Source organism: Lutjanus erythropterus, chromosome 19 (assembly GCF_056507025.1).
Source record: "Lutjanus erythropterus isolate fLutEry1 chromosome 19, fLutEry1.hap2, whole genome shotgun sequence".
Lineage (NCBI taxonomy): Eukaryota > Metazoa > Chordata > Actinopteri > Lutjaniformes > Lutjanidae > Lutjanus > Lutjanus erythropterus.
Window position 1 is genome coordinate 25,987,794 of NC_139335.1, and position 26,715 is coordinate 26,014,508.

General features: G+C 40.5%; 1 protein-coding gene across 1 annotated transcript; it reads left to right on the top strand.

Annotated features, from left to right (window-relative positions):
- Positions 1–4,308: 4,308 nt before the first annotated feature.
- xylt2 (xylosyltransferase II) lies at positions 4,309–25,663 on the top strand. The gene is made up of 11 exons (XM_084744767.1): positions 4,309–4,488; positions 10,757–11,300; positions 12,769–12,944; positions 17,780–17,982; positions 18,766–18,846; positions 19,272–19,488; positions 20,969–21,145; positions 21,259–21,515; positions 21,622–21,817; positions 22,390–22,723; positions 24,065–25,663. Exons 1-11 carry the CDS (start codon positions 4,357–4,359, stop codon positions 24,385–24,387), a joined length of 2,640 nt encoding a protein of 879 aa, XP_084600893.1. The 5' UTR covers positions 4,309–4,356; the 3' UTR covers positions 24,388–25,663.
- Positions 25,664–26,715: the final 1,052 nt, after the last annotated feature.

Consider the following 26,715-nt stretch of genomic DNA (forward strand, 5'->3'; position numbering starts at 1 on the left):
AAATTATCTAAATAAAAATCTCCTTCTGTGTCTTGTTAACTGGCTAATGCACAAGCTTGTTTAGTCTCATTTCAACATGGCAGGCATTAAGAACAACTATACTGAAATAGCCTGATAGTCTTGTAAACTCAAATGGGTCATAGAGGCATCAGTAATAAAGTGAGTCTGTTTCATAACCAGTTAAAAACTTCTTGTAGTAGCTTTAAATTGATATTGATTTCTATAGGTGGGACTGTTTTTTACGTTTGGTTGCTGATCCCATCCACAACAGGATATTGCTTAGCTTTCATGCAGATATTCCTCTCAGCTTCTACATGTGTGGACTGACATCTACTATAAGAAATACACTGACTATGGATAAATACCTCATCCTCTTAATATCACACATAATTTCAACATTAGCTGATGTTCCTTATTATACTGAGATTACAATGCAATCCAAATTAAGTTCAGAGAGCAGACGACTGCTGCTTCCTCCACCATCTATAATGAATCCATCCAGACCAGTAGGTTAACACTCTGGATGCCTGAGCTGGACTCACGTTACCCTGGAGACGGTGGGGGTCCCGTCCTGAGATGATTTCTATACAGACAAAGAGCTTAAATGTAGCATTAGTATTCATGGATGGAAACTATGGAAAATATGCCGTCTTTTTTCAGCTTAAATTGCCTTTAACATGTTGCATTTTAGCATTTTGTGGGGGTTGAAACTCAGGCATTGCTGACCTGCCAGAAAATAAGAGGACATGAATCCTGTGACATAAGAAATGTCTCAGACTTTTTTTTATTGCATTTTTATAAGTTGCCATGGCCTTGGTCTTCCATGTAGACACTCAAATCTTAGAAGTATAAAGCAACAGTGAGAGACCTCCCAAATTCATGTGAGGAAGCACTGACATCGTCCCTGATCATGAAAAATATATAAAAATAAAGAGTTATACATTTCTAAACTGATAAGTTTAAGTGATGTGGATGATTTAAAAAAGACTACTTAACTGAAGATGTGTACTGGAGAAAATGTAAGGGACTCCATTAATATGTTATGAAAAAACTTCAGTGGGAAAAAGTTCCTCTGGCGCAGGAGGCAACATCAAATATGGGTTAACATATTTTGTGGTCCTCAGAGAATGAAAGGGTTCAGAAACGTTACACCACTGCTGGTTTGATTTGCGTGTAAGAACAACTTCAAATGTTTTTCTTTTGTATGATTTATTTATGAATCTATAATGTAATGACTAGTGAAATAACGGGCAAGAAGGCTCAGTTGCACGACTTGGATTCCCATCATTTTGATCAACAAACAGCCTTTATTAGAAACAGTTTGGCACATATGGGAGTCGGTCAAAGATCAAGCAAACAGAATTTGCTAATTCGGAGGTCTTGTTCCTGGTGCACACAAAACAAACAGCCACATATTTCCCAGGCTCTGTACATGGACAGTCACCAGAAACATTGTATAATGTTGAGGAGATTCTGCCACTCATGGGTGACAAAAGAGAGGGGAGGTGTGAGCGCAATGGATGATCTGGGAATGATGAGAGGCAGGAACAAACAACTGGTTAGCGTTTGCCTGTCTGACCGTTTCTTCAATGCCCCACTTGAAAGCCCCACCAAACAGGAAGAGGGAAGGATGTTGGTGGGAGACCTTGGGGCCTGGCTTGTCAAACCAGTGAAAGATGCTCTGCTTTCTTCAACCACCGTCGCCACTCCTCCAGGAACACCTTGGTAGCCAGCAGTCCCCTTCTTCGTACCAGTCTCTCCCCAAAACTCAGAGAGTTCATCCCCTTGTGACCACTGGGAGAGAACAGCTTGGATGACTGATGGCAGCAATCGCCGCAATTAATTATTGAAGGAAATCACACTAGACACTAGGGGGAAAAGGGTGAAATGCTTGAGACTGGGTACCAAGACAAAGAAGCACTGAGAGACCCTAATCTTAACCTTAAATCACAGACTAAACATATTAGAGAGGGGAGGACAATAAAGGATACATGCCCTGACCAGATGTGCTCAAAATTTTATGACCTGTACAAACCAGCAAAGGATGTTCTGCTCCTTCCAACCAGAGTCGCCTCTCCTCCAGGGGGACCCCTTGCGTTATCCCCTGGTGACCGCAGGGAGAGGACAGCCCAGATGATCTCGTCTGAGGCAGTAACCTCCACAATGAATTGTTGATGGCACTCATACTTGAGCTTTGATGAAGAGATAATTGTCAAGAAAGAGCCAAAGAACCCGGCAGACATGCTAGATTTTTAATTGATTGATTGATTCTTTTCATTTTTGTGTCATGTGCAAAAACTGCCCAACCATCATGGGTTTATATGATGCAAGAAATGAGTCTCTTCATCAGGAGAGAAGATGAGGATATTGTCCAGGTAGATGAAGATGGACTGGTTCAGAATGTCTTTTGTTAAAAAAAAAATTTTTTTTGACCATTTATTGCATATATTATTACTTATATTTGATAGTAGTAGCAGCTGAAGAGAGACAGGAACCCATGCACATGCTCCCTGAGGTGAGCTAGGAAGAGATTTGGTGAGACTGGAGGGCATTATGAGGTACTTGTAATGTCTTTTAGTACTTGTAATTTTTGGTTGTCTCCTTATCTATCCTTATAAATTGATGCTTTTTTAAAGATCAAGCTAGTAAAGAACATCTTAGCGCCTTTTAATAATTAAAACCCTGAAGAGAAGAGGGAGAGGGAGTACCTATTTTTGATGGTGATGTAATTTGGGTCTCAGGGACAAAGTGTCTTGTCTTTCTTATCACTGAAAAAGAAGCTGGCTCCAGCAGGAGAGCAAGGCAGATGAATAATAACAAGTGAAGACTCAATTTAGTTCTCAATCACCTCCCTCTCCAGGGGTGACATAGAGGCTTCCCCCTGGAGGGTGAAGTACCTGGTAGCAAGTCAATAGCACAATCATGGGGTTGGTGAGGGGGCAGAAAGGTGATAATGAGCTTTATTGAAATCCTCCTTGAGGTCATGTATTGTTTTCTTTTGTACAAGGTTAATTTAATTTAGCTATTGATCATTTTACAATGATTGTATCATGAGATGATGGAGTGCCACTCACAAAAACAAAACATGCACAAAAAACTACAGTAAATGGGTGAATAAATAACAAATCATAAAAACAGCCTCACAGTCAAGAGGTACAATGGAGGTATACAGTTTCTATTGATATGTCACTTCTCATAGCCGATGTATCTATGTGCAACTCACCAAGAATGATCTTTACTATAACTATTTATATTTCTGCCATTGTTGGGTTTGCACCTCATTAATATTTTATATTTGCACTGTATTTGCAAGATTTTCTGCTTTGTACTACTACACAACCATGTCTGAGAATAAAAAAGTTATGTCTTATGTTTATCTTCACATTTGGCCCTGTGATAATGAAGGAGGTCAGGGAGTTCACTGAGGTCACCAACCTCCATGTCCTTAAAACAATGAAAAAGGAGCATCAAACAAAGATGTGTATATGAATATAATATCAATATTTCAGTCAGGTGCATTATCATTTCAGTGTAATGAAATCGATTTCCCCTCTGTGCAATGGTGAAATTCAACTCTTGAGTCTGTTTATATTGTATATGTTGTTCCTATTTTTTATTTCCTCTTGTTCAAACTGTTAATACTTTTATTATTAGATTATAATACTATATACCTAAAATATATATTATTATATTATTACAATATTACCCCTTGTTTATATTGCTTCTTTACCATTTATTTATTTATCTATTTATTTATTTGATGCTTCTCTCTATTTTTGCTGTTCACTTTGATGGTGCAACACTGAAAACTTCCCCATTGGGAGTAAGGAAAGAATATCTTGTCTTATCATATAAAAATATCTCTTATTTTGAATGTGCAGATAACATAATGCACTATTGTTAACGTTTTGAATTTTCATTAAATTTAATGGTCATAAAGATAAATTTCTTTATTCAACTCTAGAAAGAAATGCAAGAAATGCCAGTAGCTAAAATGTGCTCAGATGTTTCTCTGAAAAAGAATGTCCCTAAATTTAATTTGTTTTTAGTTAGTTTGTTTGATTGTTTAGCATTTTACTTTCATATGTTGTTTTTTGTTTTACTGATTTTACAATAAATGCACCAAAATAAAAAAAAAAACGAAAAAGGAGGAACAAAAATGACATACGCTTTTCGTTTACTGATGTTGACTTAAACAAAAATACACTGTACACTCGAAGAAAGAGCTAAATACTACAGTTTTTATAATATTTGGAGACAAACTTTGCAGCAACCTGAGGATGGCGAGCGACACCGCGTGTGCGCGCAGCTCAGAATGCGCCCTGCACGCGCGCCTCGTCATCTGGAGTGGTAAAGATGGTGGCCAGCGCTCGAGTGCAGAAGCTGCTCCGCCGATATAAACTAGCGATTGCCGCCGCAGTAACTATCCTTCTGGTCCAAGGGCTTGTGGTATGGAGTCTGAGAAGTCTGGAAGAAGGCGAGGCAGAGGTAAGCTACTGTTCCTCCGGTTATTTCTGTCTCCAGACAGTGAGTCGGTGTGATTGTATAGCTAGCCGTTAGCGCTCTGCTTAGCTCGCCGTGTGTTATTATACAGTAACGTTAGCTGGCGTTAGCTAAGTTAGCAGTTGGAGAATAGCGCTGCTGCTCCGAAACATTTCAGTACGACCGACAAGCCCTGTGCTGTCTGTGTGTAACTGACCACAGCACCAGACTAGTACACCACACTGAGCTAAAGTGTTCAGAACCATGAAACTACTTCTATTTAGGTAAAGTATTATTTGTATGATTTATTAGTTATAGTTAAGTTATTTACGAAGCAGCAGTGGTGTTCACACCGGTGATTGTCACTGTATTTCACTTGGAGTCACTGTCGTGCTCAGAAAATGTGACGATGGACAGACAGAGGAAAAAGACAAACCCGTGTTCAGTATTACCAGATTGGTTTGATGTTTTCCCACCCAACGATTGCTCAAAATCCGCCCAGATTGATTAAAAACACCCAAATATTATCTGTACTTAATAATACAATTGAATTCAAGTACAATAGCAACAGTCGGGCTAAAACTAACAATTATTTCCATAGCCGATCAATCAATTGATTGCTTTCTTGATTATCCGTTAATAGTTGTTGTCAGAAAATTGTGAAAAATGTCGATTGGTGTTTCCCAACGCCTAAGATGACGTCCTCAAATGTCTTATTTTGTCCTTAACTCGAAGATATTCAGTTTAATGTCATAGAGGATAAAAGAAACCAGAAATTTTTCACATTTAAGAAGCTGCAATCACAGAATTTTGACTTTTTTCTCAGAAAATTACTCAAACTAATCAATCAATTATGGAAGTAGTTGACGAGTAATTTCATAATTGATTAATAATCAATCAGTTGTTCTAGCTCTTAGCAACAGTATTGTGGCTAATCAGAAAGTCCCCAATAAAACATAATATTAGAAAATAGTAGTGTTCAGACATGTACTAGAAAGTAGATGGGAGGCTACATTGTACAATGCAACTATAAGACTATATTCCATTTCTGTCCTCTGCCTTATAAAAAGTAATGAAACAATAAAGGGACACCTCATAACAAAAATATTAACATTGTAAACTGCACAAGTTTACCCTCTCCACACACATGCATGAAGAGGGAAAGAGGGGGGAAGAAAGAGGAAGAACACACAATCCCATGCTGTAAAAAAGCCAAACAAATAATGATGTTGTAATGCTGCAAGCGTAAAGGTTTCTGTCATAATGAAATTACATATTGTCATATCAAAGTTGTTTTGAAAGACTGGACGTGTCAGCATAACTAAGGATTACAATTTATTAATATATTTTGAATTTATGGTAATTTTGAATGTAATTAAAGCCAGCTCAACTCTTGGTAAACCAGCCCAAATCTTGTCCACCTTCCCAATCCCATTTTGACCCACACAGTCCAACCCAGAACAGCCCAATCTGGCAACATCACTCGTATTACTCACTCAAGAGCAAGAGGATGTCTGTGAAGTGATGCAACTCTTTGGGAACACGTGAAAGGACTCTGTTATGATTCATTGATCATTAACAGTTCATCACTATGAGCTGACTCAAGTCATGTAGCTGTCTCAGGATATTTAGTATCTGTTCTGCTTGATGTCTTATACTTCTCACACCTTTCTGTGTGAGGCACCACTTTCTCTATGACCTTCACTAAGCTTTGAATCATACCAGAACACTCAGAGTGGGAGCATATCCCAGGGATAAAAGCTAAAGTAAAAGTTAAGCACAGAGTTGCCTAGGGTTGAATGATATCCAAAAAAAATCTCAGAAAACATTATTTTGACAGATATTGACATTGTGGTATGAGTCACAATTTTATTGGGAAGGGTCATTTTTACATTACATTTTAACTGAAAAAAAAAGTTTCTAAAAATGACAATGATGTGATTTTTGCAAGCAGGTTCCCTTACATCTGAGAATATGATTTGCTGGCTGGGATATCTTTGTAGCACCGTAATGCTGTATTTTGTGCAGCCCCTCCGATTTGGATATTTCACTTTGTATTGTGATTTTTATCATATTTCTACCAAATGTGTAGCCCTAGAGTTGCCTCCACACTGCATACCCCTGCAATGATTTATTTGACATTAGCCAAGTTGACCGTGAGAAGCTTATTTGTGTCTCTCTCACACACCTGGAGATCACTACCTTGAGGCAGTGCCTGTTCCTATTCTCCCTCTGAATATGGTAAGGGGAGTTGCTAACAGATGTGACCTAAAGAGGACCTGCGCACTGATAGAGTCACAGGAATGCAAGTTGCAACCTGACTTTAGAACCATGCTGTCTCTCGATCATGATATGACAAGCGTGGACAGTGTATAATATTCCCCCTAACATGGATAGATTACAGATCTGTGCCCGGAGGCAGGCAGCAGATGTAACACAGTGGCTTCAGTGGAGGAAAGATGTTTATCAGAGAGAAGGAAAGAGGGATCATGAATTTGTTGTCAGTGCCCTGTGTCCACCAAAAAATGATGTGAGCCAATTCACTTAACTGTAAGCGAAACAATAAACAAAGCTAATTCTCAGTAAGTGCCTGGTCCTTTGCCACAGGAGTGACGCCAGCCTAGATTAAATAATCCATTTCCTTTGAACACACTTAAACGGGACATTGTGACAAAACAAAAAAAATATCATGTGTCATTCATCATATTGCAGAAGTAATGTTCATTTACCTTCTATCACCTTTTCGTTTGCATTATAAGCCACTGGGCTTTCTACTACCTCAGGTGCATTCAGGCTTAAACATGCTTCAGCAAAGATACAGAGGAATGTCTGTAGAGGTTTGTGGTTGACTGTATCTCACCTAGGACTGTGGAGGAGCAGAAGTGCATGTCTCTAGAATCTCAACACGATTACACATAGTATTTGCTGTCCAGATATAAGACTTATATAGTAGCTAATATTAATATTCCAATTTCAAATTTGGTGTTTTTAATATATTAACTAAAGTTTAAAACAGGTCTCATTCATTCCTTGTGAACTTTAGCTTCTGAAATGTGACACTGCTGTTCACTGCACTCGCCAGCCTGACATGCAACTATGTTGGCAGATGTCTATGCAAATATCAGCACACGTAGTTCTTGCATGTTTGCAGACATAGACTCGGAATCAAATTTCCAGCTTAAGAATGCATATTAATCATTGGTTCACCTCCAGAGAGTGCAGTGGCTGGATTCCTCCATGCTCTGTGTGGTTTGCGTTAATTCGCACCTGCCCTAATCGGTGGCTTGCAGTGCATGTGTGACCACGTCCACATGCATTATATTAAACCCCTTGTAGAGAAGAGTGAAAGGATTTTGAGGACAGAAGGAAAAGACTCTGTCATCCTTGTGTCACCCTCTGTTTGCCAGCGCTTTCCTACAGAGCAGTGTGCTTGCTGCTGCTTCCCGCTTCAGCAGATGGCGACGCTGATACGGTTTTGCTCAACTTTAATTGGAAAGTAAAGACGCCGCCTGGCTTGCCTTTGAATCAATACATTTTTGACATGATGGTGTTAATTAAAAGCTGTGAAAACGAGTGATAAGGAAAATTGAAACGTTAGCCCCTGCTGCACGCTCGTCTTCTGTGTGAGAACGTTTATTCTCACAGCAGCAAAGTAAGTAGTGTCTTTATCAGCATTTGCTGACAAAAGGCATAGATATTCATACTAGTGTTCATATTAATTTTGGAGCTTTGAGCCACCATAACGAGAAAGTGCACCACCAATGTTGATGGAAATGTGGAATATATTCTAAAATTTTACAGCTTTTTGATGTTGAGAAGAAACATTTTGTCATAATTCACAAATTATTAAGTTCTTTAATGCTACAATTTTCATCTGAACCAAATGTGAGGCCAGAATTGGAATAGAAAATGCACTAAGTTGTTGGCTTTGCTGTTAAGCAGACCTTTTTCAACAAAGACTGTGTTTACATGTGCAGAAAATGGGATTGTTCTGAGAAATCAGCTTAACGCAGAGATCATAAAACACATTAAAGGTCCACTGTGTAAGATTTACGGGGATTTATTGGCAGAATATGGCAGAAATGGAATATAATATTCATAAGGATGTTTTCGTTTATAATCACTTGAGAATAAGAATTGTGTTTTCGTTAGCTTAGAATAAGTAATTTATATCCATAGAGGGTGCAGGACCTCTTCAATGTCTACAGTAGTCCAAAGCAGACAAACCACGTTGTTGAACTGCCATGTTTCCACAGTAGCCCCGAATGGACAAAATAAACACTGGCTCTAGACACAACCTAGACATGTTTTCTGCGTGAATTTCACAGCCATTGTAGATTCTCCAAAATGCTTTTCAGAGGAAGTGGTTGTAATCTGGCAACTGCACCACTAGATGCCACTAATTACTATACAATGGACCTTTAAACGTTTACGACAATAGTAATATATACTGTAGGTATACAGGTAATAAATTGAGTTTCTTTAGCAGCAATCTAAACCAGGTTTCTTTTTTAAAGGAACCCAGGTTTCTTGTTGAGGTGACAGTAACCAGGTCACTCAGGTGCATGTAAACTCACTGGAAGAGGCTTGTACTGCAATGACTGGTATGTAACTGAGCTCCACAATGCCTCTTACTGTAATGGGTTTGAGAGTGCAGTTTGGCAATCATTAGCTGACTGTGCTGTGTTGGTTGGCAGCTGGCTTATTGGCAGTGTTTTATCTGGCTCAGTGTCCTATACCATGCAGCCCCAGTCCGTCTCCTGTTCCCACTGTCCCTGGGTTGTTGGCGTGCCAGCAGCATCGGGAGTCGAGCAGGCCTGCGTTCTGCCTTATCGTCTGACAGAGGCAGAAAGCTCTGAGCCCACTCACTCACCCTTCTTCTTCCTCGTCTCCAAGTGCACATTTTGAAGGGCTTTTTGTGTGATCCAATAATCTACTGTGCCAAGGCTGTGATGCTGTTTGGCTGGAAGATTTAAAAATGGCTTAAGTCCTTTTTTCAAAGCCTGCCTTCCACTTTTAGAGGTGTGATTTGTGCTCCAGGAAGACTGATTCTCTCTGTACTCTTGCGTTAAAATTATATTACACACTTGTGACAATGAAGCTGTGGGAAGGAACCCAGATTAGTGATGGTTGTGGTGTATCCAACACTGGGTCACTAGTTCATTACAGTACCTTTGTGTACAAAAACACTGACACTAAACAAAAATTATACATGCATTTTAAAACGTTTAAAAGATACGTCTAGTTTTTATTTATATTAACTACAATTATCTATTAGAGGAACACACAGCTCACTGAACTACATTTACTGTATATGACAAATGATTTCTGGACTTAATGTCTCCTTTGGGGGTGTTACAGCCACATATTCTTACTATGGGACACTTGAACAATTTTATTACTTCAAAGCACACTGTAAGAGGATCATGTCTTGACATTTTAGGGAGTCTCAGAGGGTGATTTGGAGATGCAAATGTCCAATACAAATTGTGAAGTTGAGATGAAATGCTTTCATGGTCAAGATATATGAATCAAAATATGTAAAAATAAAATAATGATACAAAACTGGGTTGAAGCCTGTGCTAATCTGAAACACAAAGCATGTATACATAATTTGTCTGTCTTTGTGCGCTCACAGAACAAAATATATTCATTAAATAACACACATACACACACATAGTAGCTGTCTGATAAGGATTCTTAGTGTAAGCTGCTTAATGTCTGAGGTTTCATGCTCAGTTTCCCTGTCTGTATGAAGTGGGGGTGTGAACATGTGACACACATTTGTATACATTATTTGCCGGAGGGTGTAGACAGAGGTTTGTTGAAGCCTTTACAGTGAATCACAGGATTCATTATGTCTTTGAGTGTGTGTGTGTGTGTGTGTGTGTGTGTGTGTGTGTGTGTGTGTGTGTGTGTGTGTGTGGCTATCCAGAACTGTGCTTTTTGCAGATTAGCTCCACAAAAAGGCAGAGGCTCAGCTAAAAATAACCCAGATCAGAGAAATGAAAATAAAAAAAAAAACAAAACCAAGTAAACACATCTTTCCCTCTAGCCCTCTTTCAGCTGTTGTCTTAGTGGCCGTCTTCATTTACCTTATGTCATTCTTGGAATGTGAATCAAGTCAACGCCTCCTCTCAGTAGTGTTTGTTCAAGATGTTTCTATGTAATGACTGGCAACAAATCTGGATTCAAAATTTATTTTTATTCTTTCTCTCCCTCTGTCTCTCTCTCTGAATGTCCTGCTTTCTTTTTCTCTCCTCTCTCTCCACAGAGTAAAATGCGACGGTCTAAGCTGCCTGACCACAACAGCCAGGACCCTAAGAGAGACACTGCACATTGGGAGACGCAAAAATCTTTGTCGGGGAAGAACAGGGGCCGATGGAGTGGCAGGTCGGAGAGGACGGGGGGCACAGCAGCCAGTGCCCTGAGGAGAGGGGCCAGCCGCAAAGGAGACAAGTCCAGCATCAGGCTCAAGTCTCCTCAGGAGCGGGGAATGACCGGAACTGGATTGGATGGTGTGGCCCTCCATGACCTGTCCAGCAGCCGCAACTTCAGTGAGACCAGAGGTGGCACTGACGGGGCGGCCAAGTTACCTGCTGCTGTTATACTCGGGGAGCCGGGCAGTGTGGATGGGGCACACCAAGCCCCCAGCAGTGATTTTGTGCCTAAATGTGATATTATAGGCAAGGACGCACTGTCTGCCCTTCATCGCGCTGGGTCACAGCAGTGCCGACAGGAGATTGCCAACATTGTGTGTCAGCATCAGGCTGGGCAGCTCATGCCAGACGCACTTCCTCAGTTCTGCCCCCAGCTTGGTAAGGACACTTTAACATGATGTGCACAGATGGTGTGTGATGATGCTAAGGGTGCAGGCAATCTTACACTGATGCCTTTATATGACCTACATAAGCAAACGAGACCATTAGCAAGAAGATTGGCCATTTCTATATAGTTACTCTTAATGTTTGCCACCAAGTCAGATTTTCCTTGAAATCAGATGAACAGACTTATAAAGGCATGCAGACTGGAAGAGCCTATGTTTTTGTTTCACCTGGCAATGTTACAGTGAGAAGCACATTAGCCAGTTTAAAAGTATCAGGAGCAGATTTTTATTTAGATAATTTTCTCTTAAGTAACCTTTTTTATGATTCCTGAATCATTTTTTTGATTGCTGAATTGATTTTTTTATAAATAACTAGCACTTAGTCCATTAGTGCGATGCTAACACATAAAGGAAAGAATTACCGGTAACGCCCTTACGGATAGCATTGTGATCGCAGTAAAAGCTTAACTTGACAGATTTACTTCATGATTAACTTAAAACAACATGCGTTCATGCTTTCAGGCACATATTTCTTTTGCTTTTGGGAAATTAAATAATTGCTGCTGCTGTCACATTGCTAACTCAATCTATTACGGATAAATATAGCAGTCTAACTGAACAGTTATTTTATTTACTAATGCCTCTGTTGATATAAAACTCAGAAAGACTGACCTACATGTGGTGTGCATTGTTGTTGGAAATAGCAGATATATGAAGATATGCAGTCTTTAGAAATGTATGTTTCAACTGTTTCACATTATCTAGTCATAAACAAACAAACAAAATTGCAGTAAATCAAGACATTGAATTGCAATACTAAAGAGTTCCAATACATATAAAATCAGCACCCAGATATTGTGATATCGATATTTACTTGTATTTTCTCTGCCCTAATATTTTGTGGTTCCTTGTATGAGCTTTAAATATATGGAAAGGTTTTTAACCGATATCTGTCTCAGAGAGAGATCTCACATACTCAAGAATGTTAAGTCAACAGGATTTGTTCTAGCAAAATACTGCATCTTATATTTACATCTTAATGTGGTGTATAATACCCATTGCTTTGCTTGCATACCAAGTAATGGTTACATGTCACAGACAGCCAGTCAAATCACACATATCTCTGATTTTACATACAGTGAGCTTCTGTATAGCTGTAATACACAATTGTAATGTAGTGTTGGGGTTGTGCTAGGACAAAACACTCATCCCACGCCTGGTTTGTGCGTTCCAGTGAACACAGTTGGCAGCGTTCATGTGTGTGGAAAGCTTTGTTGGAGGAAAAATGACAGTAAGAAACAAGGACAAGACCTCAACCTACTTCCAACTCCTCACGCATTAACCTCTTATGTAACCTTCTAAAATCAAAAGTGTCCTCCTTAACACTCAGCCATCATTCTTTTGAAACTCTCCAGACCCCACTAAGTCAGTCCTTTTATGTTTTTATCCTCTTCAACCAGGTGTGTCAAATCAAGTCCAGGCTGTTGGAGAGCTGGACAACAGCTTGTCCAAAGTGGAAAACCCGGTCAGAGTGGCTTTCGTTCTGATGGTCCACGGCAGAGCAGTACGGCAACTCAAGCGCCTCATCAAAGCCATATATCACCGCGACCACTATTACTACATCCATGTGGACAAGGTAAGCCCTAAAAGGAGACTATCATATATTCTCTGTAACATGTACAGCAGTACTTGCTTGCACACAGACCAGCATAATCCAAATAAATGACAACAACCCAGATCCCCCCGAAATTGTAATTCTGCTCCTGTAAGTGATGATCGCTTTGTGTGAACTGTTCAAAGATCTGACCCGGAACTCAGCGAGAACTTGCTGATGTCTCACAGATGCCTAAAAGATATCAATAAGGTTTGATGTCTAGATATGATGAGAACGGCTTGGAGAGCCATGCAACAGCTACAGCCAGTAAGAGCAGGCACAGGCTGAGAAAGGAGTTGAAAGGGAGAGACACCGAAGCAGCAGCCGATATGAGTATGAATATAGAAAAAATGAGCAAAAAACTCATTATAAATTAGTAGCAGTAGTAGTACAAGGTATGTTGGGTCTAAAGCTAAAGTTTTCATTGACAGAAAGGTGAATTTCTTGTAACTTTCGATCACCATGGTAACTTATGCTGAACTCATAACCTGGTCCAGAGCCAGTTATGATCAGAGTTTTAGATTAAATTGGCTGTAAAAACTGCTCTTTTCCTGATGATACTCTTCATCAGCGATATTGCCTCTCAGATGAGGGAGGATGTTATATATGCGAGGTTGCTGAGCTGTACGTCAGTAATGCCGCTGAACAAAATCATATTACAGCGGCCTTGCGTTGCCACTGGAACCTCAGTTTGGTGATGTGGAAAATCTTTTTTTTTTGTGTTTGTTTCAGGTCATATTAACACTTTTAATTGTATACAGCAGATCTGCTGCCAAGTCTGTTTTGCACTGCTGATATTGCAGCTCAGAACCCGATTAGAAAATTGATTAGTCTATCCTATTTATCACGGATAATATTCAACCAGTAAATTTCATTTTATATTGATTTTGCCAAAACCCAAAGTGATTTCCATTTATCCTTCATTATGGGACAGTGTCAGACCATCAATGTTTAAATACTGTTAATTGATTAATATGCAGTTGTCATGTTAGGAATTAATGAGAGTAACAAAAGTGCATGAAGTCGATTAGAATTTTTCCACCAGCATTCTTCTTTTCCCTTATTTGCAGTAACAGTGTCGCTTTTTTCCTCAATATATTTTTTATATTTTTCATGAACTGGGCTGCTCATGATTGCTCCACTTGGTGCGGAAGAAGAGTCAAATGACAGACCAAACGCCCCTTTTTACATGACCCTGAGAGCCTGAGGAAGAAGGCCAGGGTTAAAAAAGCAAGTTTATAACCACCGTCGTAATGCCCGTTATCTCTGATTGGGGTTTTAAGTTTTGCCAAGCCAGCTCATGCAAAGAGAGCCTGGCTGTTTTTAGAAGTACAGCCCTCAGGTTAATTAATACACTTGCGAGTAAAGCATATGAACAGAGAGGAAAGTGGCTCCATCTTCACTTTAGAAACTTAATTTTGTGCTTTGGATGGTGATATAGGTGAGATAACAATATCATGATGCACACTGCTGTGTCAGTATTAATAATCTAATATCATGTCTTGCCTGTGTTTTCGTCACAAAATGTAGACATGATATAAAAAAGAACAAAAAGTATATACATGTACTAGTATAAATGCAGATATACACATACAGCTGCATAGATACTGTAAGTGTGTGTTTGTATACACACACAGAGAGTATATAATGCATAGTATACACCAATAAAAGTTGGGATGGGGCAAAAAAAGACTGGAAAAAGTTGTGGAATGCTCAAAAAACACCTGAATCTAGGTAAAAAAGGATTTGCAAATCATTACATCCTGGTTTTTGTATTTACGTTTTACACAACATCCCAACTTTTTTGGTATCAGGGTTGTAGCTTACAGTATTGTTTATTTATGCTCAAGATGAAGTGTATTTGGCACCCTCCTTGGGGCTGGTTGCACTGAGCTCACAAATGCTTTTACCGGTTAGGTCTTCTTGCATTATGAAGGTTAAATTTATCCCGCGGGTCTCACAGTGTGTTAAAGGGGATTAGCCTGGATAGAGTAAAGTGTGGTTATTCTTAGGGGCTGGATTTAGTGGAGGAAAAGCCTCCACTCATCTGCAGCTGGAAGGCAAAAGACAAATGTATGGCTGAGTGGTAATAGTGAGACAGAGACCTCAGGTGTGTTCTGCACACAGCAGAGAAACAGGTGCCTGTCGTCAGTGCACCTGTGTAGCCGGAAAGGTTGTTGAGTCCTGGGGAGTTGCTCTGTTCTGCTGCCAAGGGACAGTGGAGAGGTTCACTAGAGGCAGTGATGAATAAGAAGTCAGTAGAACAGTCACACCACAGACACCATCTTAGACACTTTGCCAGCCTCACCTCATCTATCTCTGAGGCAAAAGCCTGTTTGAGAGATGAGGCTGTAAAACAGGTCAGGTTGTGCTGGAATCAGTCTACCAGCTCCTCTGCACTCCACCACTCAACCCTCTTTTTTCCCCTGTTGTCTACAAGTGACAAATGAAAGGTTGTGACTTATTCTATGCCTTTTTTCAGTGGTGGGAGAAGTTTGCTGTCAGGGCTTTCTGTTAAAATGCTTCAGGCCTTTTTGACAGAAACTTTAGGGTTAAGGAGAGGATTAAGGCTTTCTGGCAGAAAGCTCTGAAGGCAAAATTTTCCCACATGCCCTTTTTTCTCTGCTGTTGACTCTATAATGAACACAACCAGGATACCACACATTCTTGCAATGTAATGATATTATAATATTTATTATTATTATTATTATTATTATTATTATTATTAGTAGTAGTAGTAGTAGTAGTAGTAGCAGTGGTAGTGGTAGTAAGAATACATGAGGCTGAAACTACGCTTCAGTCTGGAAAGCTTGTCTGGTTTGTGTAATGTGACTTGTGCAATGGCATCCTTCAACCATTGCGGGGCGCTGTAGGGTTGTGGCTTGTGACATTCACATGAGTAGCTGACGGACTAAGAGACAACCCCTATTTTTATAATGTCCCATGATGCTGAGACTTATGTTTGCTATTTTGTGTTCCAAAAACCAAATGTTACTGTTAGTGTTTTTAATGTGTTTGTTAAGAACATAGTAGTTTATATTAGTTTTTGCGCTGGTTTATTGATACACCATGAGTTAGGTGGCTAGTATGTTTCTTCATTCTAGCTGTATCGTTACACGGTGTTTCCCCAACATCAAGTCCAAATGCAGAGTAAAAACATGCTATTCAGCTCTCAATTCTCACAGCTTGGTGAAGTGTAATTTAAAAAAAAAAAGAAAATAGAAAACACGTGGCATTATGGAATTGGAATGTGGATCACGATTAGGGATGTTCCTGGCGACTAATTTCCCTGTCAGTTAAATGCATAATTATAATGTTCCCCACTGACCAAAAGAAAATAACTGCGTATTAAGAGCCATTTGAAGCCGTTAATCACAGTCTACAATCACCAAATCATATTTTAGACACTGCTGACATGGGCGCTACTTTGTGCTTTGCAATACAAACCTTACACATTACCGTACAAAACATGACAACAGCTCACTAAATGCTTCACCTTTTCAGACCAAAGTCGCTCACAGTGTCTGCAGTTAAACAACCCAGAGCAGATGTTAGTTGCCAGCCTGCTACACAGTGTGGATAACGTTAGCAGTGCTAGCAGCAACAGCTTCCCTGCTTGGAGGTTATTGTCCGTGTCTGTACTTGATGTGGTCACATGTTGCTCCAGTCGAGTGATTCGCTGTCATCTGTTCAACTCTGCTGCTATAAACGTCCAAGGTTATCTGGGCCATTGGGGCACATGCGCTTAAGGTGTATGGCAAGATGGGCTGCCGTCTGATGGGGCCACAGCCCCAACTAGTGGCAGGTGGCTGCATAACATTTTAGAGGCAACAGATAACTGGCATTGTGCATGAATGAAATCTTGATTAATAGTTTTAACAACTAGTATTTCTGGTGCTGACTAGCGAGAGTGGTGACGTTTAATCACATAGTTGACTAATCACAGGCATTCCTAATCACAATATGGATCAGTGTCACAAGTCCGATATTTAATGAATGTCTTACGCCATTCAGTGGACATTTACTACCAGAACTAGAGATGGGACCGATCCAACCCAATATCAGTCCCATCTCTAGTTCTGGTTGTAAATGTCCACTGTATGTTTAAAACAGGACAGAGTCAGTAGCACACTGTTTGTGCTTCACCAAACACAATTGGACTTCATGTCCCTGAACAGTTAATTTCCAAGTGTCTTTTTCTCCTAAACTCCCTATTTATCACTTCAGAGGTTTTTATTAGCTGTGTTTATTTGGAAACAGGCTGCTTGTTAATTAGTTGGTAATTAATCTAATTTAGCTCCAATGGGAAATTAAAACAAGGTTCTTTTAAACCTACAGATTGTGGCTTCCTGCACTCTTCAGACAAATGGTCACATGTGCTCACTCATAGCTGCAGCTCTCACCACCTTTAATTTCTCTGTATAGAGCTTGGCAGCTGTTGGGCTCTCTGGCTTCTTCCATCTCATCCTTTATTCCACCCTGAAGTTTAATCCCTGCTTGACGTTTTTTGTATCCTTTAAGCTCAGTTCATCTTAGTTTTGTGTCATTGTTGCCTGTTGCCACTTTGAGATGGAAATTTGCTGCAAAGCCAGCATAGCTCATTTTCATTTTCTCTTTCCGTCATCATGGCGACAAACAATACAAAGCACCATGTGGCTGTTGTTCTGCCCAGATCAAATTCTCTTCTCTCACCATGAGCCAGCTCTGCGTGGTCGTCTTGGCGTGGTGGCAGCTGCAGATCTGTGGGAACATCTGTGATGCAGAAACACAGTTTTCACTTTTTTAACTGTCTGACCTTTTGCTTTGAAATTCTACAGCGGTCCAGCTACTTGCATCGGGAGGTCTTGCAGATAGCCCAGCAGTACCCAAACATACGAGCCACGCCCTGGCGGATGGTCACCATCTGGGGTGGTGCCAGCCTACTAAAGGCCTACCTACGCAGCATGCAGGACCTGCTCTCAATGCTCGACTGGAAGTGGGATTTTTTCATCAACCTCAGCGCCACAGATTTCCCCACCAGGTTGGTCCAGCAGAGTAACAATATGTAACTTCCTGAGTCCACAGCAGAATTCTCAAATATCAATGTGTAGCTTTTTACTCACTATACTCATTTATTTTGTTTAATCTTTATTTAATCAGGCAGTTTGATTGAGATTAAGATATCTTTTTCTAAGAGACCTGAAGACAAGAATCATTCACAATAAATTTAAAAACATCATCGAGACCCACGTGGGGAAATCACATTCTGATGACTGACAGGAGTTTATGCAGCACTTTAATGCTTCTGATGTGTCTATGTGTCACAAAGTCTAGTGCAAATACTGGTGTCGTGCATTGGAGTTTGTCAGTCATGACAACTTTTCAATTTGTTTTGAATCTTTTTTTTTTATTGCCTTTTTCATTGGTGGCAGAAGAGTTTTTATTCCCCTACTGACCAACAGTGACTGTGACTTTAACTGCAAAATTATAAAGTAGCAGCCATAGGATTTTTCAGATGAAAATGGGAGTCTGGTAGCAGGATTAAATGGATTGTTTTTGTCACTGAATGACAGAGCTGGCAGTAAATAATCTTCTTTCTTGTTGATCAGTGTTTATATTCACAGCCCAAACGGTAATGATAAGCTTGTGTTGGTTGGATTCACACAGACAAGCCTCTGTCAACCAAATCATGCCCAAAGTAACTGATTTCACTCGTGGATATTATCAGGCAGCATTTTATTTCCAAAGAATCTTCTGGAAATCTGTTTTCTGTGCTGACCTACCTTTTCTTCCTTTCAATTCTCACCTGAACGCCCTCCTACAGAACCAATGATGAACTGGTGGCATTCCTTTCGCAGCAAAGAGACAAGAACTTTCTCAAGTCCCACGGGAGAGAAAATGCCCGGTGAGTATGCTAGCTGTAAGATACACAGTCTGCGAAAATACATATTTGGTTGGTGTTTTAACCTTTAATCCAGACTTTTCATGTGTGTTTTCCTCCACTGAATTGAAGAGATAGTTCATAGTTTTTGACAGAAATTTGTAGTGACTAAGTGGTAGTGGTGAATGATGCATGGACATAAACTTGCTTGATGGATGCTGTGGAGATATTTAAGTGAGTGGGCTGCAGCAAGTGGGACCAATTAATAAAACATTTTAAACTCCATGCTGTTGATATCACACATGGGAGGCAAGAAACAACATGCTTAACAGAGTTTTTTAACATTATGTAATACATCGTGGCAGCTCAGACAGAAATGGTTTGTTTGATCATTTACTTTGATGAATGAATCTTCCACACATCAATCTAAACCATGGTCTGTGTTGAAGGTTTATTAAGAAGCAGGGCCTCGACCGTCTCTTCCACGAGTGTGACAACCACATGTGGCGTCTCGGCGAGCGCAGCATCCCAGAAGGCCTGGAGGTCTCAGGTGGCTCTGATTGGTTTGCGCTCACCCGCCGCTTCGTGGAGTATGTCATCAACTCCCAGGATGACCTGGTGTCTGGGCTGAAGCAGTTCTATTCCTATGCTCTGCTCCCTGCTGAGGTAAGAAAGCCTTAGGTGGTCTGTTTATCTGCTCTAGTTGAGACAGACAGTTTGATATACAAGTCTGTCTCATGCTCGTCCTCCCCTGCCAAGTCAGAGGAGCCTAGCAGCGGAGATAATGTAATACTTTAAGCTTTCAGGCGCAGTGTGCAGCAGAGGTGCCAGACGAGGGTTCACTCAAGTTTATCTGACTGTGTGGTTTAATGTCTAAGAGGAAGTGCAGTGGTTTGTTCCTGTTGTTTGGTGCCATAGAGGCGTGACCTTTCGCAATTTAGTCAGTGGTTAGAAACCATTTATACATGTCTTACATGACAGTGTACAGTACCCTTAGAATAACTTGATTCTCACTCTGTATTATATGATGTTGAACTATCTTGTTGATGTTAGGTGTATTTATTGTTCACTGGAATGTCAATAAAGACTCAGTTCAGTAATTAGTCTGTTCAGAAATTAGCTTCACCAAGTGATAAGCCAATTGCCAAAGTAATCAGCCTAGGGGATCATTTGAATTTTAATGATTTTGACTCCAGTTCTACTTATCAATTTTGGTTCTTAACGATTCCAAATTCCAATTCTTTGAGTGTCTTCCTGCATTCTTAACAGCTAAGTTGTGTGAAATGCTGATTACCATGGATAAATGTTACCAATGGAAGCACTGAGCTAAGCTAAGGTTTGCTAGATAACCATAATGATAGTGGTCTCAACAATGGAGGAGTACCCTGGCCCTGTAAACTGTTTTTTTTTGCATAGCATTTGCTAAATTAAAGTGATTGTTAAAAGACTCACACAATTTGTGCTGTTCATCTGCTTGTCAGCCAATTTAGCAATGGCGAGTAGGTTAATAAAGAATAATTTTAGACTCAATTTAATAAGACAAATGCATTTGGAGACTGTAAAACATGCATGCATTTTATTGAAATTTTTTTGAATGATTCCTTATGGAGCTGACTAGTAAAAAATTAAAATGCCTGGGTGCCCCTGTACCTCAGTTGGTAGAGCATGCGCCCCATATACTGAGGCGATCAGTCCTCTGCTGCAGCTGCTGCTTCAACTCCAGCCTGCGGCCCATTTGCTGCATGTCATCCCCTCTCTCTCAGCCACCTTTCAAAGTAAAGGCAAAAATGGTCAAAAAATAATCTTTAAAAAAAATGAAATGATTCTGCCCCTGTTTGGGAGTATTTTGGATTTAGTTCAGATCATGGTGACAGACGTTGTTGGTTTGGCAGTAAATGCACAGTGTAGGTTTGAATTTGTTAGTGAATAAAGGCTGCAGCTTCTCAAGACCAAAGCTCCTGTTGTTTCCCAACTAAAGGAATAGCGTTGCTTTGACAGTGAGCTCCGCTTACTTTGAGTGGGTACTGTCAGCAGTGGAGTACAGTCGATTTATTTTTTTATATACTCTGATAAAATATCAGGAACACATGAAAAATAGATGCCCATCCCTACTGGCAAGAATAATGCATTTCCTCCTTCTTCCCAGTCCTTCTTCCACACGGTGCTCGGGAACAGTCATATGTGTGATACTCTGGTGGACAACAACCTGCGTGTCACCAACTGGAATCGTAAACTGGGTTGTAAATGCCAGTACAAGCACATCGTGGACTGGTGTGGCTGCTCTCCCAACGATTTCAAACCACAAGACCTCATTCGGATCCAGGTTAGTGAGCCAGATGTGGGCCAGCTGTAGAGACTCTCATGTATTACACTCCCAGTTTGGTTTAGTGTCATAAAAGGCTAATTTGTGTTATTTTCTCTGTTTCTAACCCACAGCAATTGACCCGCCCAACATTCTTTGCCCGTAAGTTTGAGTCAACAGTGAACCAGGAGGCCATAGATATCCTGGACACTCACCTGTATGGCCAGTACGCTCCAGGCACCATTGCCATCAAGGCATACTGGGAGAGCCTGTTTGAGCAGTTGGATGGTGTGAGTTCACTCAGTGATGTGGCTCTCACTGCTTACACTTCTTTCTTTCGTCTGGGCCTGAACAACCTGGCAACTGTTCAGAGCAACGCAGAGGTCTGCAGGTCCGTTGACAACATTTTTTCATCCATAAATGATATATCAGGTGTATTTCTAAGATGAATAGAAATAATCTCTTTTGTGTGATTTGTTTTCATCTGCTCACTGCAGGTTCGAACCAGTAGGCTATCCTCTATCAGTGCACTTGTACTTTTATGATGACCGTTTCCAAGGTTACCTGGTGCGTCAGGAAGCCCAGGCTGTGGGTTCAAAGGTCAGGGAGACATTGGAGATGTGGGCAGTGCCGCAAGCTACACTGGTGCTCGAGACAAACCTCAAGGAGTTTGAAAGGCTCAGGAATCTGGAGGTAAGTGTACCTCTTCTCTGAAGAAGATGATGAGGAATCTTCATTAACATTGAAGTATCTGTCCTACACAACTTTTAATAACAAGGTACCTTAAGAAAACTGCTGTCTAAGAAGATTTTCTTCCAGATATGAAAAAATTGGGGTGCTTTTTCTTTTTTTATCTGAGCATGATCTGGCAAAACTGAACTGTGAAGTTTAATTAGTTTAATAAAATATGTTAAAATTAGGAGGGAAGTGCTAAGATATTCCCTCACCTTGCCCTCAAATCCAATATGAAAGTCAAATACATAGAGGAGACAATGAATAACTATATTGTGTCTCAGGCTGCAACTGATTATTTTCATTATTGATTAATCTGTCAATCATTGTCTTGATTAATTAGTTAGTTGTTTGTTCCATTAAATGTCAGAAAATGGTAAAACATGTTGATCAGAAAAGAGTTGGTGATTCATGTAAGAGTTGACAACTAATTGATTAATCAACTAAATGTTGCAGCCCTAATTGTGTCACAAAAACCATTATTGTTTGTGGACACTACAGACAGTGATTTCTTTTGTCTTCCTCCCCGGCAGATCGGCACAGACTGGGATCCTAAAGAAAGAATTTTTCGTAACTTCGGCGGCGTGATCGGCCCCTTAAATGAACCACTGGCAGTCCAGAAGTGGGCGCGTGGTCCCAACCTCACAGCCACTATTGTTTGGATTGACCCAGCTCTGGTGGTGGCAGCGTCTTACGACATTACCGTGGATGTGGATGCCGAATACACCCAGTACAAACCCCCACTGCAGCGCCCCCTGCGGCCAGGTACCTGGACAGTGCGGGTGTTAAAACAGTGGGAGCGCGTGGCGGAGGTTCGCTTCCTCGTCATGCCCTTAACCTTCAAAGATAAGGAGCCACTACGTAAAGGTGAGATGTGGATTCGGAGCATTTCATTGTAGTTATGGCAGTTTAAAGGAGAAAGCAGGTCATTTTTATTTTCTTTTTCCTTGTCAGCAATACCCATGAAAGACTAAAGCCAGTGTTGTGTTAGTCTGTCTTGAAATGAAGGAGCTCATTGATCTGTTTGGACAACAATGGAGCTCTATAGCAAAGTGGAATAAACTATATCAAGCTTGGGATACACAGCCAATAAAAAAGGGCACATCAGCTACCAGAAAAAAGAACAGAAGCTTGGATTTCAACACACATAGACGTAGTGTGACCTTATTCTCTGCTCAGGCTGACATTACTCCACCAGAGTTGCAGAGTTTTGGAGATATACAGTATAATGAGATTAAATGGCACTTGGCTTGTGATGCTCAAAGCACCAAAAATATGTTTGGTGACATTCAAAGCCAGTGTCTCTTTCCAAAAATTGGAACCCTGTTACTCAAGATAATCCACTGACCTTGTTGTGAGCAGTTTCGTGTCAGGACTCTACCAGCACTACTTTTTTTCCTACTAGAAAGAAAGAAGTTCCTACATGAAACTGCTCACAACAAGGTCTGTGGATTATCTTGAGTAACCAGGTTGAGATTTCTGGAAGGAGACACTGGTTTAGAACTCTGAAAATTTTAAATGTGTTTTTGGTGCTTCGAGCACAACAACCCAGATGCCAGGTCGGTGGGGAATCTCCTTTAAAAAGACTGGCTATATGGTAGCAATGGTGATACAATTACTGGTAAGCCACACTGTGTCATCTTTCTTCTTCAGATATGAGTCGGAAAATTTCCAAGGAAAAAGAAAATACTGGGGATATTACAATTCTACCTTTGATTTAGATTTGATTTCACATATTTTGGTCAGTTTTCTTTTTAGTATTGAAATTGTGGCACCACTAATATTTACATAGCAAATAGTTGTTTGCTGCTATAATAATCTTCAGAATGTCAAAGATCAGAGGTTTTCAAAGTAGGAGGTGGGCCTTCTCAGGGGGGCTCCAAACGTTTTCAGGTGAGGCTCAGTGAATGGAAGTGAAGAAATATTGAATTAATTATTACATTAGTTTTCAACTGTGGCTCAATTATTGAGTCTCTATGATTCTGTAGACATCCAGACATTGAGTGAAACTATACAGGTAAACTAACAAGGGTGTCTCTCCCCATGCTCTGTGTGAGAGGAGGCCCACAGTCTCAGGCTTTGAAAACAACTGTCATAGATATAGCCTTTAATATGAGAGAAATCATCTGTAAATGTTGATTAAATCTTTAAAAAGTTCATTTCCACTCTAAATTTCTCTTTGTCTGCACATCTGACTGTCCACTGCAGAAGAGGACAGCTGGCTCCATGCAGGTCCTCCAGGTAACCTGTACCTGGAGCAGAGCTTCCAGCAGCTGAGCTCCGTGCTGAAGCTGCCTCCGCAGGAGCCCGCCATGCAGGAGGCCCAGCGTAAAGCCCAGCTGGTTGAACAGCCCCTTGAGACGTGGGTGGACAGCAGCATAGGGAACTTCTGGGTTACGGGCGACCTGTGCGCCACACAGACTTCGTCTTGCCCGGCTCTGGGACTTTGCTCAAAGACCTCCTGGAGCTCTCTGTCACCAGACCCCAAGTCTGAACTGGGACCAGTCAAAAGTGACGGGCGGATCAGGTAGCCCTGAGAGAGGAGAGACTGTAGACTTGAACACGTGTGCAGGAAGACTGAGGGAGAGCTGGGCCTGCACTTGGAGAGCTCCAAGAGAACCTGTGTGAAACGGATATTGTCTTGAGGTCGACTCAGAGCTCAAGGGCACATAAACAACAAGGCATCTTCCTGCACTGAGGAGTCGAGATATTCTCAGTGAAGTGGTAATACAGACTTAAAAGAGGAGGATATGACTGCTGGAAATTTGCACAAAGATGTTTGCAAGCGCAAAGACTTGTGTCATTGTTTGCTGAATGGTTACACAGGTGCCAGATGTATTGTGTTGTTTAGCTGGCACGCAGGTTTTCAGTCCAGGTCTGTCTGGGTTGGAGTATGGAAGAGAATCTTCTGCGCATGTTTGAACTCTGTTTGAACGCACAGCTTTCGGTTTTGCTTTGAAAGAATCAGGAAGCAGTTGTCAAAACTCAACAACAGGCTCCTTGCTGTGTTCTATCTTCATTTCAAGGGAGAGCGGAACCTCTGAATCATATTATTGTGCTTATTTTGAAGCATTATTATGTAAGCATACGGAGCAGACAGATAAAGTGCACTTTACTGTAAGACTATAATGTTACACAGAGGTCACTTGGTTACAGAGGGAGAAATTAAAGGTCCTGGAAAAGGTCACATCACTTCATTTTACCTGCACTGTCACTCCCCTGCACAGACACATCATTAAATACTTGGACCTGTAATAGGAAAAAAAAGGAAAGAGAATGAGGGTTCTTAGGTTTAGAGTCTTATTTCATTTTTTTAGTTCTGTTTACTGTGTCATAACATTTTCAACATGTGGTATCTTTTAAAGGGTATTTGTTTTGTTTGTTACCTCCCTGAACTGGCTGTAAAGTGTTAAGTTGTCTTTGATGTCCATTGTTGCAAAAAACAAAGCCACTGGTCAGAGGAAGTCTGGACAGCTGCAGCATCAAGGCTGCACATTGCCAGGTTACATCCAAAGTTCCTCTGAAACAACTCGAAACATGTAGCTTAGGCTGTATGACCACTGAGTAATCCCCGCATGATGTATGATATATTGAAACATTCAGTAAGCATTTGGTCATCTGTTGTTTCTAAGGTGAAATCCTGTGAATTTGGTGTATTTTTGGGCTCCAGAATTCTTTGATTGCTAAAGTCAACTTGGCATGGTGAAGAAAATTTAGATAAAACTTTACAGGAATAGTTGAGTGAAATATGTTTTTTGCTTTTTTGTCAAGAGGTAAATGAGAATGTTGATACTAATCTTATGTTTGTATATTAAACATGAAGCGAGTGGTAGCAGCCAGCTAACTTAGCTTAGCACAAAGACCGGTAACCCAATCAGCCGTGGCTCACATTGTTTATTTAATTCATACAAAAGCTTAAGTGTATGTTTTACAGTGCTGGTTATGTTCCAGAATGTTTCTTGGTTAGGACCAGGCCTGGAATTATATCATGCTAGGGGCCTTTGGTTTGGTCAGGTTTTCGAGAGCACAAAGGCCAAATGCAAGAGCAGCAAGGACGTCAAATAAAACTGATTTTAAATAACAAATTTAAGTTAAGGGATAAGGATGATTCTATCAGAAATGAATAGGTGAAGTGGATTTTATTTGAAATAAGCCAACAAAAACAGTTAATTTCATACAATAATTTATTATCATTTACAAAATACTAATATTTATATAAACTCCAGTAAGTCAAGTCAATGCAGCGATATATTAGCGATGCTTGACATCCTATGTTGAGTTTCTTGTCTTATTTGTTCGCTAATTTATCAAATTATAGTCATAAATAACCCTGTGTACCAGTGGTCTCCAGGGTAGAAATCTACATCATGTAAGTTGTGCAGTGTTTCACTTGATGCTGCCTCAACAAAAGACTCTGGTGTCTAAAAACCTTATTGACAGGAAAGAGGCAGAGGAGAAATCAGCTGGGACAATGAGGGTGGGGCATCAAGGCCACTGTGGCCTCTGGTGTCCCAAATAAAGAAACGTCGTCTCTGAAAACTTGTCTCCTCCCCCTGCAAGGTTTATGCCTCAAAAACGACAACTCTGATCTTTGTTGATCAGAGTTGTCGTTTTTGAGGCATAAACCTTGCAGGGGGAGGAGACAAGTTTTCAGAGACGACGTTTCTTTATTTGGGACACCAGACAATTTTTGGAGGGGCATTAGGCCAGAATGAGGGAGCACAGCAGCCATTTCCTCCATGAAATCTCTGCTGTTTTCAGGAGTAACTAGAAAATTCCTTGCTCCAACAAAGAATGTAAAGCATCAGGCTATCACTATTTCTTTATTTGATCAGTTGCCATGTAGCCAGCCTACTAAG

Excerpts from the sequence above, each read along its gene's own strand:
- xylt2 (XM_084744767.1), top strand. The coding sequence starts at position 4,357 with ATGGTGGCCAGCGCTCGAGTGCAGAAGCTGCTCCGCCGATATAAACTA. Across the intron at positions 4,489-10,756 it reads TGGAAGAAGGCGAGGCAGAG|AGTAAAATGCGACGGTCTAA; the intron begins GTAAGCTACTGT and ends CTCTCTCCACAG. Across the intron at positions 17,983-18,765 it reads GCCACAGATTTCCCCACCAG|AACCAATGATGAACTGGTGG; the intron begins GTTGGTCCAGCA and ends GCCCTCCTACAG.